This window comes from Miscanthus floridulus, chromosome 2, assembly GCF_019320115.1.
Source record: "Miscanthus floridulus cultivar M001 chromosome 2, ASM1932011v1, whole genome shotgun sequence".
NCBI classification, from domain to species: Eukaryota; Viridiplantae; Streptophyta; class Magnoliopsida; order Poales; family Poaceae; genus Miscanthus; species Miscanthus floridulus.
In genome coordinates, this window is record NC_089581.1 from 179,117,574 (window position 1) to 179,133,328 (window position 15,755).

The 15,755-nt window shown below is 55.2% G+C and overlaps 1 protein-coding gene across 1 annotated transcript; it reads right to left on the reverse strand.

Moving 5' to 3' along the window:
• Positions 1-12,473: 12,473 nt before the first annotated feature.
• LOC136537522 (uncharacterized) lies at positions 12,474-13,656 on the reverse strand. The gene is made up of 3 exons (XM_066529465.1): positions 13,571-13,656; positions 12,782-13,487; positions 12,474-12,533 (listed from the first exon to the last, which is right to left on the reverse strand). The coding sequence occupies exons 1-3, from the start codon at positions 13,654-13,656 to the stop codon at positions 12,474-12,476; spliced, it is 852 nt and encodes a 283-aa protein (XP_066385562.1).
• Between the last annotated feature and the right edge of the window lie 2,099 nt (positions 13,657-15,755).

The following is a 15,755-nucleotide window of genomic DNA, read 5'->3' on the forward strand; positions in this document are numbered from 1 at the left end:
AAATTTCTATTCTTTGAATTTCAAAATCTAAGAAACTAAAATAAATATTCAGGACTCTGAATAATTTCAGATAAAAAAATGTATCAACTATAAAGCTATAGATCGTACCGATAACTATAACTTTTGTATATACAGTGTCAACATCTGAAGTCATTATATAATTTTAAAAATTTAGATTTAAAATCTATTAATTTAAAAAGAAAGTTTTGACAATCTGAATAGTTTCAAATAGAAAACTTATCAACTACATGGTTGATGAAGATATCATTGAGCTCCAGTTTTGATATGAATTTTGTTTTTATCTGACTTCATATGAAAAGTTATGAACTTTTAGATAACTATTATCGATTGTACGAGTAATAGTCGAGAGTATTTTTGTCACTTTTAACTTCTCTCTCCCATATACTCCTAGATAACATTATTTAATGACCATAGTGTCTTGGAGTCAATTACAATAATAGAAAAGTGTCTTCTAGTAAAGACAACATTGAGTAGTGTCCATCAACAAATATCATCACTGAAGAGTGTCCTATAACAAATTGCCTACTTCCTCGTCTCAAAATAGATGACGCTTTTGACTTTTAGATATTATGTTTGACCATTTGTTTTATTCAATTTTTTTACAAATGACAACATAAATAAGTCATTATAAAAGTTCTCTAATGATAAAATAAGTCATATCAAAAGAAATAATATTTATATAGAAAATTTGAATAAGACGATCAATCAAACTAGATGTTTCAAAGTAAAAAATATTTTGTTGTTCTTTACTCTTTGTTAGCTCTACTTGCTTGCATCAGCAGCTGCTCTGTCTGAACCTATAATTAGCGACCACTTTACACTTGTGTTAGGGTAATACTGAATTACCCCCACCCACACACACGCACGTCACTACATGCAAACAAAGTTGTATGTCTAATTGCAACGTGAGCAAATTTGCTACTCTTGGTAAAAAATTGAACGAATCTGAAAACGCTTCATGGATCATGGTTACTCCCTCCCCAAAAGATAATGGAGGGAGTAATAATGAAAACCCAGATAAATCATCACAACGAGTAAGAATCCACCACGCTTTCTAGCCAACCGGGGCTTGACACGTTCTGTTCGTTCCTCACCTCACCTCACCTCACCTTATAACCCACAAAAAGAAAAAGGGAATCAGATATTCAGAGGAGCAAAAGCGCCGCAGCAACAACAACAACAACAACAAAGCCTTTAAGTCCCAAATAAGTTGGGGTAGGCTAGAGTTGAAATCCAGCAGAAGCAATCAAGGTTCACTCACGTGAATAGATGTTTTCCAAGCACTCCTATCTAAGGCTAAGTCTTTGGGTATATTCCATCCTTTTAAGTCTCCTTTTATTGCCTCTATCCAAGTCAACTTCGGTCTTTCTCTGCCTCTCTTCACGTTACTATCCTGGCTTAGGATTCCACTACGCACCGGTGCCTCTGGAGGTCTCCGTTGGACATGTCCAATCCATCTCAACCGGTGTTGGACAAGCTCTTCTTCAATTGGTGCTACCCCTAATCTATCACGTATATCACCGTTCCGAACTCGATCTCTTCTTGTATGACCGCAAATTCAACGCAACATACGCATTTCCGTGACACTTATCTGTTGAACATGTCGTCTTTTCATAGGCCAACATTCTACACCATACAACATAGCAGGTCTAATCGTCGTCCTATAAAACTTACCTTTTAGCTTCTGTGGTACCCTTTAGTCACATAGGACACCAGATGCTTGGCGCCACTTCATCCACCCTGCCTTGATTCTATGGCTAACATCTTTATCAATATCCCCGTCTCTCTGTAGCATTGATTCTAAATATCGAAAGGTATCCTTCCTAGGCACTACTTGACCTTCTAAACTAATATCTTCCTTCTCCCGAGTAGTAGTGCCGAAGTCACATCTCATATATTCAGTTTTAGTTCTACTGAGTCTAAAACCTTTGGACTCCAAAGTCTTTCGCCATAACTCCAGTTTCTGATTCACTCCTGTCTGACTTTCATCAACTAGCACTATATCGTCTGCGAAAAGCATACACCAAGGGATGTCCCCTTGTATGTCCCTTGTGACCTCATCCATCACTAAGGCAAACAGATAAGGACTCAAAGCTGATCCTTGATGCAGTCATATCCTAATCGGGAAGTCATCCGTGTTCCATCACTTGTTCGAACACTAGTCACAACATTGTCGTACATGTCCTTAATGAGCCCGATGTACTTCGTTGGGACTTTATGTTTGTCCAAAGCCCACTACATAACATTCCTTGGTATTTTGTCATAAGCCTTCTTCAAGTCAATAAAAACCATGTGTAGGTCCTTCTTCTTCTCCCTATACCGCTCCATAACTTGTCTTATTAAGAAAATTGCTTCCATGGTTGACCTACCGGGCATGAAACCAAATTGGTTCATAGAGACCCGCGTTATTGCTCTCAAGCAATGCTCGATAACTCTCTCCCATAGCTTCATAGTATGGCTTATCAACTTAATTCCCCGATAATTAGTATAACTTTGAATATCCCCTTTATTTTTGTAGATCGGTACCAATATACTTCTCCACTCATCAGGCATCTTATTCGATCGAAAAATATGGTTGAACAACTTGGATAACCATACTACAGCTATGTCCCCGAGGCATCTCCACACCTCGATTGGGATATCATCCGGTCTCATCGCCTTACTTCCTTTCATCCATTTCAACGCCTCTCTGACCTCAGATTCTTGGATTCTCCGCACAAAATGCCTATTGGTGTCATCAAAAGAGTCATCCAACTGAAAGGTTATGTCTGTATTCTCACAATTGAATAATTTGTCAAAATACTCTTGCCATCGATGTCGGATCTCATCCTCCTTCACCAAGAGATGCTCCCTTTCATCTTTAATGCACTTAACTTGGTTGAAGTCCCTTGTCTTTCTCTCATGAACCCTAGCCATCCTATAAATATATTTCTCTCCTTCCTACGTACCCAAATGTTGGTAAAGATCCTCATACACTCTACCTGTCGGGTACCTTAGAACGGGGTACCCCAAGCAAACATCAAAAGGGTCGCTAGAATCCCATCTAATAAATAAAAACTAGAAGGCAAGTCGTGGGCCCCTCACCCGCCACGACCAAGCCCACTGGGTCCTCCTCCTCCTCGCCTCAAGCCTCGAGCAGGAGGTCTCGACATCCTGACGCAAACTCTGCTTCGCCCGAGGCTCTCCGGAGAAGGCCTCGGGAGGGAACGCCGTCTCCGCCTCGCCCGAGGCTCTCCACAGAAGGCCTCGGCAGGAGGTGCATTCTCTGTATCGCGCGAGGTCTCGGCAAGGAGCCTGATCTCCGTCTCGCGTGAGGCCTCATTCTCCGTACCGCTCGAGGCCGGCTCGTCCACAGCCCGTCGCCCCCCGCCTCGGTCGACCCCCCCAACAGCGCGTCACGTCTCATTAATACTTTCAACCACTCCTGCAATCTCAGCCGGACAGTGGCTCAATGCCACAGAATGGCCGACGCGACCCGAGGTCGCATCAGCGCCATACCGGCTGGGGCAGGGCACGACGGGGATTATTGGCCACTGTGTCCTAACACTGTGTCCACGATCAGCGCCATACCAGATGGGACAGGGTATGACGGGGATTACCGGCCACTGTGTCCTAATGTTGTACCCACGATCAGCTGCCCGCACAAGGCCTCGGCACTATACACCAGGGCCTCGGCACTATACACCAGGGACAGGGTATGATAGGGGTTCATGCCTGCCGAGACCCCCCCACCGCAGTGCAAGCCTTGGCACTGACCAAGTCTCGGCCTCGCGCACAGTCTGTCCACAGTGGCTTGCACGTTCGCCGCCACGACCGCTCCGAGGCATTCCCGGGGCTCCCACGACGCACAGGATCTGATGGGACAACCACGCCGCCCCAGTACTCCAAGGACGGACCACTCCTACGACCACGCCGCCACAGGAACAGGCCACAGGGCTCGGATGTGCCACCCCTATTGGCACAACGCCGCATAGTAATACATGTACTGTCCTTGTCCTCCCTTCAACTATAAAAGGAGAGGACTTGGGCCACTTAGGGGGGGGACACTAGGCAACACACACGCACACATTCCAGCCGCTTGAGAGCAACGTCTCAGGCGGCCCACACGACACCCTGCTGAGACCTGGGACTAGTTCCTTCTCTCCCTTAGCTTGTAACCCCCTACTATGAGCACTTCGGTGCAAGGAATACAAGTTCGATCTCTCAGACTGGACGTAGGGCACCGATTGTCCGAACCAGTATAAATCTTGTGTCTCTTTGCATCACCATCCAGAATCGAGAGCACACAGAACAAATTCACTAGTCGGTTGAGGACCCCCCGGTCTGAAATGCCGATAGTTGGCGCGCTAGGTAGGGGCCGCTGCGTGTCAGTTTCATCATCCCAGCAGGTTCCGGATGGCAAACCCCGTACGACCATTACATCTCGGCACCATAGTTTGGTTCGGGAGCCTAGAGTTCATGTCTCTAGGGCATAAGTATGACATGGTACTCCTCACACCTCGAGCCCCACCGTCCGACGATGAAGTTACACACCGGTAGCCCATGCGTAGGCAGTGCCCGGACGGCCGCTCTCGCCGTGCTCGCCAGGCACGACGCGAGCAAGGCCACCCCGACGCTACGTGAACCCGGGGCAGCACGCCACTCCCTGCCGATATCCTACGACCAGCTGTTGGCATAGGGTCCCTGGCTGGGGACCTGTTTGGCCTGAGCTTGGACAAAGGAAAATCGCCGGTGACACGTGGCGATGCCCAGTCATCAAGCTTCGCTCCACCACTCCCAGAAGAACCGACCCCGGCGGAGCAGAATCTGGCAATGGTACCATCCCCATACCCCTTTGGGTTGAGGAATGCCACCGCCTCTTACGCCTATGCTTACACTACCGCTCATGAGGATCCCTCGGAACGTCGCCAGCGCTTCGCTCTTGACCTAAGCACCCACGACGACTCCTCGGATGAGGACGAGGCATGGCCCGGAGTGGACTTCTTCGAGCTCCACGACCCTGAGGCTTTGCGCCAGTTCTTGGCCACAAGCGACTACTGCCTCGGCTACTCCGACTCCGACGACAAAGGCACTTATGACCCTACTCGCGAGTGTTTTCATGTTGGGCTCGGGATGCCGAGGGCCGGCGAAGAGGATGAGGGGGTAGGTAGCCGTTCCCTACTTCGTCCAGGGGCGGGCGTCGCCACGCCCCCACGCAATGTCCTGCTAGCCGCACGAAATGAGAACGTCACTCTTGCACGACCTCAGCACCCAGACCTAGAGCAGCTCCGTGAGCTCCAGGCCAAGGTCGGACAAGACCAACTCCTTCTGCAGCAGCTTCGAGACTCGCTCGAACAAGAACAGCGAGGCTGCGGCGAAGGTGGGGGAGCCCGACGGAGGGCCCGCGATGTGCATCACCGCATCCATGACGACAAAGGGAGTGAGCAACCCCCAGTCTTCAATCGCGCTAGCCAGAACATCGCGGCTGTGGCAATGCTGGTCCACGCAATGCCTGAGCCTTATACTATGGAGGGGCGGTGGGTCCACGGCGAGCTCTGCGATCTCCTAGAGACCGCTGCGGTTCAGCAGGCCGAGAGTTCCACCTCCCGACGGCACGGGGGCGCCTCGAACCTTCCCACGGCACCGCCTCGGTAGGACAGGGAAGCCCTGGCTTGTCCCGAGCCTAACCGAGCACCAATAGCCCACAGGGTCCCCGTACTTCTGGACCGCCTCGGTAACCGACGCGAGGTGCAGGGAGACCATGAGGAGGTCAGCAGGCGACGACGCCACAACAACGAGGGGCCCACTCGGGGCTACCACCCACACCGAGGCGATCACTACAATAGTGGGGAGGACCGCAGTCCTTCCCCTGAACCGCCAGGCCCTCGGGTCTTCAGTAGGGCCATCCGCGCTGCTCCTTTCCCTGCCCGGTTCCGGTAGCCGACCAATCTCGCGAAGTATAGCGGCGAGACCAACCCAGAACTCTGGCTTGCCGATTACCACCTAGCCTGCCAGCTAGGTGGCATGAATGATGACCGGCTCATCATCTGCAATCTCCCCTTGCTCCTGTCGGACCCGGCATGAGCCTGGCTCGAGCACCTTCCTCCTTCGCAAATCCATGACTGGCGCGACTTGGTTAGGATCTTCGTCGGGAACTTCTAGGGCACATACGTGCGCCCTGGGAACTCCTAGGATCTTAAGAGCTGTCGCCAAAAGCCGGATGAGTCTCTCCGAGACTTCATCCGGCGCTTCTCCAAACAGTGCACCGAGTTGCCCAGCGTCGGCGATTTGGAGATCGTCCAAGCTTTCCTCTCCGGCACCACTTGTCGAGACTTGGTTCGAGAGTTAGGTCGCAATGTGTCGCGCTCTGCTGCCGCACTCCTCGAAATCGCCACCAGCTTCGCCTCGGGTGAAGAGGCTATCGGAGCCATCTTCCCCAACACCGACACCAAGGGTAAGCAGAGGGACGAGGCCCCCAAGGCCCTAGCCTCCCACCTCCCCAAGAGAAAGAAAAAGGGGTGCCTAGGGAAGCGGGAGATCCTAGAGGCTGATCTGGTTGCGGCCACAGAGCGCAAGAATCCCCGAGGCTTCAAAGGCCCTAGGCCCTTTGATGACATGCTCAAGAAACCCTGCCCTTACCACCAGAGCCTGGTCAAGCACGCTCTCGAGGATTGCACCATGTTGCGGCGCTACTACGCCAGGCTTGGGCTCCCCGATGACGACGCCAAGCAGAAGGGCACCGGCGACCGGGATGAAGGCAAGGACGACGGGTTCCCCGAGGTACGCAACGCCTTCATGATCTTCAGTGGGCCCTCGACATGCCTTACAGCGTGGCAGCGCAAGAGGGAACGCCGAGAGGTCTTCTCGGTCAAGGTGGCCACTCCCTAGTACCTCGACTGGTCTCGAGAGGCGATCACCTTCGATTGAGATGACCACCCTAACCATATTCTGAATCCTGGGCAATACCCACTGGTCGTCGACCCGATCATCGGGAACACCCGACTCTCCAAGGTGTTGATGGACGGAGGCAGCGGCCTCAACATCCTCTACGCCAACACCCTGGAGCTCTTGGAGATCGACCGGTCGAGGCTCCAAGGCGATGTCGCACCCTTCCACGGCATCGTACTAGGGAAACGCACGCGACCCCTCGGGCGCATCGACCTTCCTGTCTGCTTCGGCACCCCCTCCAACTACCGCAAGGAAGTTCTCACCTTCAAGGTAGTTGGGTTTGGGGGAGCCTACCACGCCATTCTGGGGCGGCCGTGCTACGCCAAGTTCATGGCAGTGCCCAACTATACCTACCTCAAGCTCAAGATGCCAAGCCCTAGCGGTGTCATCACGATTGAGTCCACGTACGAACATGCATACGACTGCGATGTCGAATGCATCGAGTACGCCGAGGCTCTTGCAGAGGCCGAGACCCTCATCGCCCACCTTGAACAACTCAATGGCGAGGTGCCTAACTCCAAGCGTCGCGCGGGGGCATTCGAGCCCACTAAAACCATCAAACTCATCCCGGTCGACCCCGCCTGCCCCGATGACCGAGCGCTGAGGATCAGTGCCACCCTCGACATCAAATAGGAAGCCATGCTCGTCGACTTTCTCCATGCAAACACCAACATATTCGCATGGAGTCCCTCAGACATGCCGGGCATACCAAGGGAGGTCACCGAGCACGCCCTGGACATCCGAGCCAGATCTAGACCGGCGAGGCAATGCCTGCACCGCTTCGATGAGGAAAAGCGTAGGGCCATCAGTGAGAAGATACAGAAACTCTTGGCAGCCAGGTTCATCAAGGAAGTATCCCACCCAGAGTGGTTGGCTAACCCTGTGTTGGTCAAGAAGAAAAATAGGAAATGGAGGATGTGCGTAGACTACACCGGTTTGAACAAAGCCTGTCCAAAGGTCCCTTTCCCATTACCTCGAATCGATCAAATTGTTGATTCCACCGCAGGGTGTGAGACCTTGTCTTTCCTCGATGCGTATTCTGGTTACCATCAGATCAGGATGAAAGAGTCCGACTAGCTCGCGACTTCTTTCATCACACCATTCGGCATGTACTGCTATGTGACGATGCCCTTTGGCCTCAGAAACGCAGGTGCCATGTACCAACGATGCATGACCCAGGTCTTTGGTGACAACATTGGGTGGACCATCGAGGCCTACGTAGATGACATTGTGGTCAAGACCAGAAAGGCCGAGGGTCTCATTGATGACTTAAGGATAACCTTCAAATGCCTTAGAGAAAAGGGCATCAAGCTCAATCCCGAGAAGTGTGTGTTCGGGGTCCCCCGAGGCATGCTCTTGGGATTCATAGTCTCAGAACGCGGCATTGAAGCCAACCCAGAGAAGGTCTTGGCCATAACCAGCATGGGACCAATCAGAGACCTCAAGGGAGTGCAGAGGGTCATGGGATGCCTTGCGGCCCTGAGCCGCTTCATCTTGCGCCTCGGCGAAAAAGGTTTGCCTCTGTACCGACTCTTGAGAAAGTCCGAGCGTTTTTCTTGGACCCCCGAGGCCGAGGAAGCCCTCGATAGACTCAAGAGGCTGCTCACCAATCCTCCCATCCTGATACCCCTAGCCATGGATGAGGCCCTCTTACTCTACGTCACCGCAACGACCCAAGTGGTCAACGCCGCCGTAGTGGTAGAGAGGCAGGAAGAAGGGCATACTCTGCCCACCCAACGACCTGTTTATTTCATCAGTGAGGTGCTCTCTAAGACCAAAGCATGCTACCCCCACATCCAGAAGTTGGTCTACGCCGTGGTCCTGGCCCAGCGCAAACTGCGCCACTACTTCGAGTCGCACCCAGTGACTGTGGTATCATCCTTCCCCCTGGGCGACATAGTTCATAACCGTGAGGCCTCGGGCAGGATAGCCAAGTGGGCTATCGAGCTTATGGGGGAAACCTTGACCTTTGCGCCTCAAAAAGCGATCAAGTCTCAGGTTTTGGCCAATTTTGTGGCTGAATGGATAGATACTCAACTGCCACCTGCTCAAATTCAGACGGAGTGCTGGACCCTGTACTTCGACAGATCCCTGATGAAGACCGAGGCAGGCGCAAGCCTACTCTTCATTTCACCCCTTGGAGTACACATGCGCTACATGGTGCGACTCCACTTCACCGCCTCCAACAACGTGGCCAAATACGAGGCCCTCATCAATGGCTTGCAAGTCGCCATCGAGCTTGGGGCACGGCGCCTCGACGTCCGAGGCGACTCGTGGCTCGTCATAGATCAAGTGATGAAGGAGTCAAACTGCCTTGACCCCAAAATGGAGGCTTACTGCAAGATGGTATGACGCCTAGAAGACAAGTTCGACGGTCTCGAACTAAATCACGTCGCGCGGAAGTACAATGAGGCCACCGACGAGCTGGCAAAGATGGCCTCAGCACGAGCCCCGGTCCCCCCGAACGTCTTCGCCAGAGACTTCCACAAACCTTCCATTGGCTGCACCTCAACAATAGAGGAGGGCCCACCTATGGAACCCACGGTGAAGCCCGACACCCCCTCTGCTGCCGAGACCCCCTCGACCGAGCCTGAGGTCATGGGAGTCAACGCCGAGCCTCCACAGACTGATTAGGGTGTGGATTGGAGGGTCCCGTTCCTCGATTGGCTTGATCGGGGGGAGCTTCCTGACGACAGAACCGAAGTGCGATGGCTCGCGCGCCGAGCCAAGACCTACGCCCTCTACAATGATGAATTATACAGGCGAAGTCCCTCAGGTGTCCTCCAACGTTGTATCAGTGCCGAGGCGGGCCAAGCCCTGCTTTGGGACTTACACGTAGGCGCCTACAGGCACCATGCGGCGCCTCGGACGCTCGTAGGGAACGCTTTCCGCTAAGGGTTCTACTAGCTGACGGCGGTCGCCGATGCTACCAAGCTAGTACGCTCCTATGAAGGATGCCAGTACTACGCTCGACAGACACATCTCCCGGCTCTGGCCCTGCAAACCATCCCCATCACATGGCCATTCGCCGTGTGGGGGCTCGACATGGTCGGGCCTCTACAAAAGGCCCCCGGGGGCTACACCATCTACTGGTATCAATCGACAAGTTCTCCAAAAGGATCGAGGCTCGTCCGATCAATCGAATCAAATCCGAGCAGGCGGTGCTGTTCTTCACTAACATTATCCATAGGTTTGGGGTCCCCAACACCATCATCACCGACAACGGGACGCAATTCACCAGCAAAAAGTTCCTGACGTTTTGCGACGACCACCACATCTGTGTGGCCTAGTCGGCCGTAGGACACCCAAGGACCAACAGCCAAGTAGAGCGTGCCAACGGCATGATCCTACAAGGCCTCAAGCCAAGGATTCACAACCGGTTGAAAAAGTTTGGCAAGAAAATGGCTCACCGAACTCCCATCGGTCATCTGGAGCCTAAGAAATACTCCAAGCCGAGCCACGGGATTCACGCCTTTCTTCCTTGTCTATGGGGCCGAGGCCATTCTCCCCATCGACCTGGAATATGGTTCCCCAAGGCTGCAAGCCTATAACGAACAAAGTAACCGCACCACCCGAGAGGACGCCCTTGATCAGCTAGAGGAAGCCCAAGATGTCACGCTACTACACTCGGCCAAGTACCAGCAGAGCCTGCGGCGCTATCAGGCCCGATGCGTCCGAGGCCGAGACTTGAAGGTAGGCGACCTGGTGTTGAGGCTAGCACAGAGCAACAAGGGTCGCCACAAGCTGACCCCGCCATGGGAAGGACCATACATCATCACCCAAGTACTGAAGCCTAGGACCTACAAGCTGGCCAACGAGAAGGGCAAAATCTTCACCAACGCTTGGAACATAGAACAGCTACGTCGCTTTTATCCCTAAATTTCCAAGCATTGTATATGTCGTTTCTCGAAATACAATTAAAAAGCGTTCTTTAGTTGGTCTTATTTTTCGAGAAACCCCCCGAGCCCATCGTAGGTCTCGGCAGCACAATTAACACGACAAGGGAGACTCGGCTCTGCCTCGGCAGAACCAAGCCTCCCTTGGGGGCTAGATGGGGGAATCCCCCCTAGTTCCCACGCACCATTCTTCAGTTGTTTGTCGCAAAAATTCCTACGCCCAAACTCTAGCAGGCTCTGATGAATCATTTGTAAAGACTCCTCGGACCAAGGTCTGTTCCCTAAGCAAGAGGCCAGTATAGTCACGAGACGGCCTACGCTCCCGGGCTATGGCACTCCCTCACTACCTCTCGCTCAAGGGATGGCTTAGGCCCCAAAGGGGTGTTTTGCAAACGAAATCTGATCAGGAGCAACAGAGGACAAAGGCTCAGAAACATAAGAAAAATAACTAGGAAACACAAATACTTCAGAAATAGAGGCCTCGATGGCCACAAACATTATGATATAGAAATAACCCCTATTTTATCTTTACATAGCCCCCGGGGCCCAGATTAAGGCTCGAGGCCTTCAGCACCGGCAGGTGGTAGGGGAGGAACCACCTCCTCTTCGAAGAGCATCGCCAGCGCCGTGCCAGGGCCTTCCGCCGCCTCCATCAGCTTCACGACCGCCGTATTGGCCTCCTCATCATCATCAGGCAGACCATAGCCATCACTGATGGCCAGGAGGTCGACGCCAAGGTAGTGAGAGGAGATGACGGCCATCGCCCGCTTGACACCTATGTGCAGCGCCCCTCGGAGTCGCTCACGCATCTGGCTGCTTAGCGCAATCAAGCGACTCCCAAGGGAGCTGCCTGACTGAACCCCCTCGACCTCCAAGGCCTCGCAAGCGAAAAGGGCAGCACATTTCAGCGCCTCGTGCTCCTCGATCTTGGTGTCGAGCACTGTCTACACCGCGCTGGAAGCCTCGGCGGCCCGAGCGAACTCCGCCTCTGACTCTGCACCGTGGAAAATGGAATGAGGTTGAGCCAAAGAAAAAACAACCTAAGTTAGGGACAGAAGCCCACGGAACTCACCCTTGGCCTTCTGCTCCCAGCATCGGGTCTCAGCCTGACAGGCCTCAGCTTTCTCCTTCAACCGCTGGGCCTCGACCCGAGAGGCCTCGGCCGCCCTAGAAGCTTCACTCCCCAGCTCTACGCCATACAAGGAGGTTAGGGAGCGAACATAAGGAGAAGGAAACAAAACAAGGGGATTGGAACTCACCATTGACCGTCCCCCTCAAAACCACAGCCTCGATTTGTGAGGCCTCAACCGTAGCAAGGGCCTCATTCAGAGCGCCTTTGGTCAGCTGGTGCACACTCTCCTCTGCCCCCAGCTGCCCAGCGAGGGCCTTGCCTGAGGCCGTCGCTTCTTTGGCCTGGGATCTGAAGGCATCCTGATCGCTGACGGCGCGGGTAAGCTCCTCCTCCAGCTCCTTGACCCATGCTGCCAAGGGGGCGAGCTGCGTCTGGGCTATGGCCACCTCGACCTTCGCGTCGGCACAGCGAAGGCAGAGGTCCTCCACCTCCGCACTTCGTGCCGATAGAAGCTTGTTAGCATCGGCAAGAAGGCCCCTCTACCGCTGAAGCTGGTCCTAGATTCCCCTCTCCTGCCAGAGAAAGACCGACTTCTCGAGGGACCGGGTCTCGAGCTCCTGAGGAGGCAGAACAAAGGTCGTCGATTGCGACAAAACCGAGAAAAGAACAACGTCACGCGAGAAAGGAAAACATGAACCTGGGCGACTCCGGGCAGTTCGTCGGCCACCACGGACAGCGTCGTCTGTAGCGACCGCTCCGCCAGCTCGCGGTACTGCTCGAAGGTGCTCCAGCGCCCGCCCTCAGCCACGTCCTCGAGGGCGAACAGAGGCTCCCCCTCAGGGTCGTCCTGGCTCCGCCACAGTACCCGCGGGTGATCCCACCCGTGAGGCTCGAGTCGCACCCGCACGAGGGTCGAGCTTCCCTCATCCAAGAGCGGCGCTAGCTGCTCCATGGCATCGGCCTCCCCGGCGTCAACCACCCCCCACGCCCTGGAAGTATCATCGGAGGAAATCGGATAGACCTCCGTCTCCCGGGCGCTCTCCCGCAACAACGGCGGGCCCTGAACCAAGGGCACGATCGAGGCCTCTGCCGCCTGCGTCCTCGCCTCCTGCATAGATGGCCTCGTCGCCATCACAACAGCCTTGGTGACCTCGGGGGCTCCGGCCTCTGCAATCATGGCCTCGGCGGCCTCAGGGGCTCCGGCCTCTACAATCACGGCCTCAGCGGTCTTGGGGGCTCCGACCTCTGCCATCGTGGCCTCGGTAGACGCAGAGACGCCGACCGCGGCCGCTGTGGTCTCGGCGGTCGTGGGCGCCGGGGCCTCCATCGCCTCAGCCTCGGAGGCCCCGGGAGCCTCGGCAACAAAGGGCACGACGGCCCCATTCGACTGTGTAGGGGCCGCCTCAGCAACCCCTCCTTGGGCGGCCGGTCCCTTTGGGTCGACCCTCGCCAACGCCGCACCATGTTGGATAGCGGCTTGTGCCTCCGCCACCCAGTGGGTGGAGGAGTCGGGGCTTGCCTTAAGCGCCTTAAGGGGCGCCAAGGGGAGGTCGTCCGCAGGCCGCTTTCGACTAAGGAAAATTAACCTATAGGGTCAGCGTGAGACTAAAAAAGCGAACGGAAGACACTATGACCCTGCTAAAAATACACTTACTTTGAACGGGGCGGCCCCCGCTTCGCCACAGCAAACCTCATCCGCAACGGTGGAGGCGGCGGCAGTGGCATCGCATCCGTATCCATTGGCGCTGGTCGGTCCTCAGCGGACCCCGGCGCCCCTTCGGTCCTCTACGGGGGCGGTGGCGTCGCCTCCACCGCCACCTACTCCGCCATGGCCGCTGAGCCTACCAGGCCGACGGCGCGTTTGCCTAACGCCCGTGCCTCGGGCGTGTTGGCCTCGGCCCCAGAGCGGGCAACCGCCGACCCCGGGTCCGCTTCTCCTCTCCCTCCTGGGGGTGCCGGGCTGCTTGCCGATGCCCCGGGCGCCACCTCCATGATGTTAGGAAGGTGGTCTAGGGGACCTCGCCCTCCCTCACCCTTGTCGTTCCCGTCCGAGGCCTCCGTCGACAACGATGTCGACGGGGATTCCTCCAACGGGAGACCATCCTTCCGTTGCTGACGACGGTGCTTATCCAATTCCTCACGCGCGAGGATGTGCTTCATGCGCTTCGCCGCCTTAGCATCCTTTTGCTTCTTCTACGCATCGGCGTGAGCGCGGTTGATCGCCTGCCGCCCCGTGTCCTCGGGAACGGGCGGTGGAGAGGAGCGCACGTCCCTCATCCCCTGAAGGAACGACAAACGCGCATAAGGAAACAAGGGATAAGGGGAGATTGAGGAGGCCCAGAGGTTACAGCGGCACTTGACTTACCAGCGAAAGGAACCCCCGCGATGGTCGCATCGGAAAGGGGGTCAAGTTGCCGCCCCTCAACTTCGCATCTACCGTCTCCTCCACCCGACGGAGAATTTCCTCGTCGGAGAGGGCGGAGGAGGACATCCGGGTGCCCTCAATGGGCTCACCTGGCCTCATCTCGAACAACCGCCGCCGTCGAGCCATCAGCGGCAGCACCCTCCGGCGGTGGAAGGCGGCCACGACCACAGATACGGTGAGGCCATGACCCCGCAGCCTCGCTAGCCCTTCCAAGAGCGGCTCCAGCTTGGGCTGGTCGACCTTCGGGACACCCCACTTCCATTTCTCCGGGCAACCCCACCCCCCACAATCCGCCCAGTATAGGGGGGAAGTCCCCCGTCGTCGTTGCGGAGGTAAAACCAACTTGTGTACCACCGGCGGTTGGAGGACGCGAGTTGGACCGGGATGTAGAGGTGCAGGTGGTCCTAACGCACTTGGAGAGTGCAGCCTCCGGCCCTCGACGCCTTCCTCTTACTCGACGTGCCCGTCGGCTTGGTAGTATGCCCCGCCCAGAACAGGTGAAGCCACAACTCCTAATGGGGAGCGATCCCTAAATACCCCTCGCAGACGGCAACAAAGATAGCCGCCTGAGCGATGGAGTTGGGATTAAAATTATGGAGCTCCACGCCGTAGTAGTGTGGGAGCGCCCGCATGAACCGGTCCGCCAGGACACCGAGGCCACGCTCATGGAAGGAGATGAAGCTCACGACGTAGCCGTCGCGGGGCCTCGGCTCTGGCTCGCCATACGGAGCAATCCACTCTGGCCTACTAGGGTCTATCACCGGGCGGAGGAGTCCACCATCGACAAGCGACTGGAGCATCTCCTCGGTGACATCCGATGGATCCTAGGGGTCCACCTCGACAACGACGATGTTGCCGGCCATGGGTGCGGTGGGGGAATCGGGTGCGGCGGTGAGTTTTTCTCTCTCCCTCCTATGCTCTCGCTTTTTTCTCGCTTTCTCCCCAGACTCACTCTTCTCTCCTCTTCTTCCTGGCACCCACTGCTCTGGCGATGGCTCGACGAAGGCGGTGCTAATGCAGGCAAGGTAAGACGAGGAGGGGCGAGGCTCCTTGGGTATTTATGCAGGGAGGAGGCGAAACGAATGGGCGATGAAATCGGGGAGGTTTTCCCCCGTCCGGCGCGGTTAACCACGAGCCGATTTCGTCGGCCCACGTACCCACGTTTCCTGCATTAAATGCGAGGACAGTTACATCCCGTCCATCATGGCACGCTCAGCCACTATGGCAGCAGGCGTCGTTTTGACTCCCCATGAAACTGCCTCAAAAGGCACGCCACCCGTTGCCGAGCCAATAGGGAAGATATTCCCAGCGGCCTGTTCCTTTCGTAGGAAGGAACCAAGCTCTAAGCCTATTACGATCCAGGGGTTCGAAGGCTGGACCCCAAAGGGTTTCGACAGCCGCCTCAGGATAATAG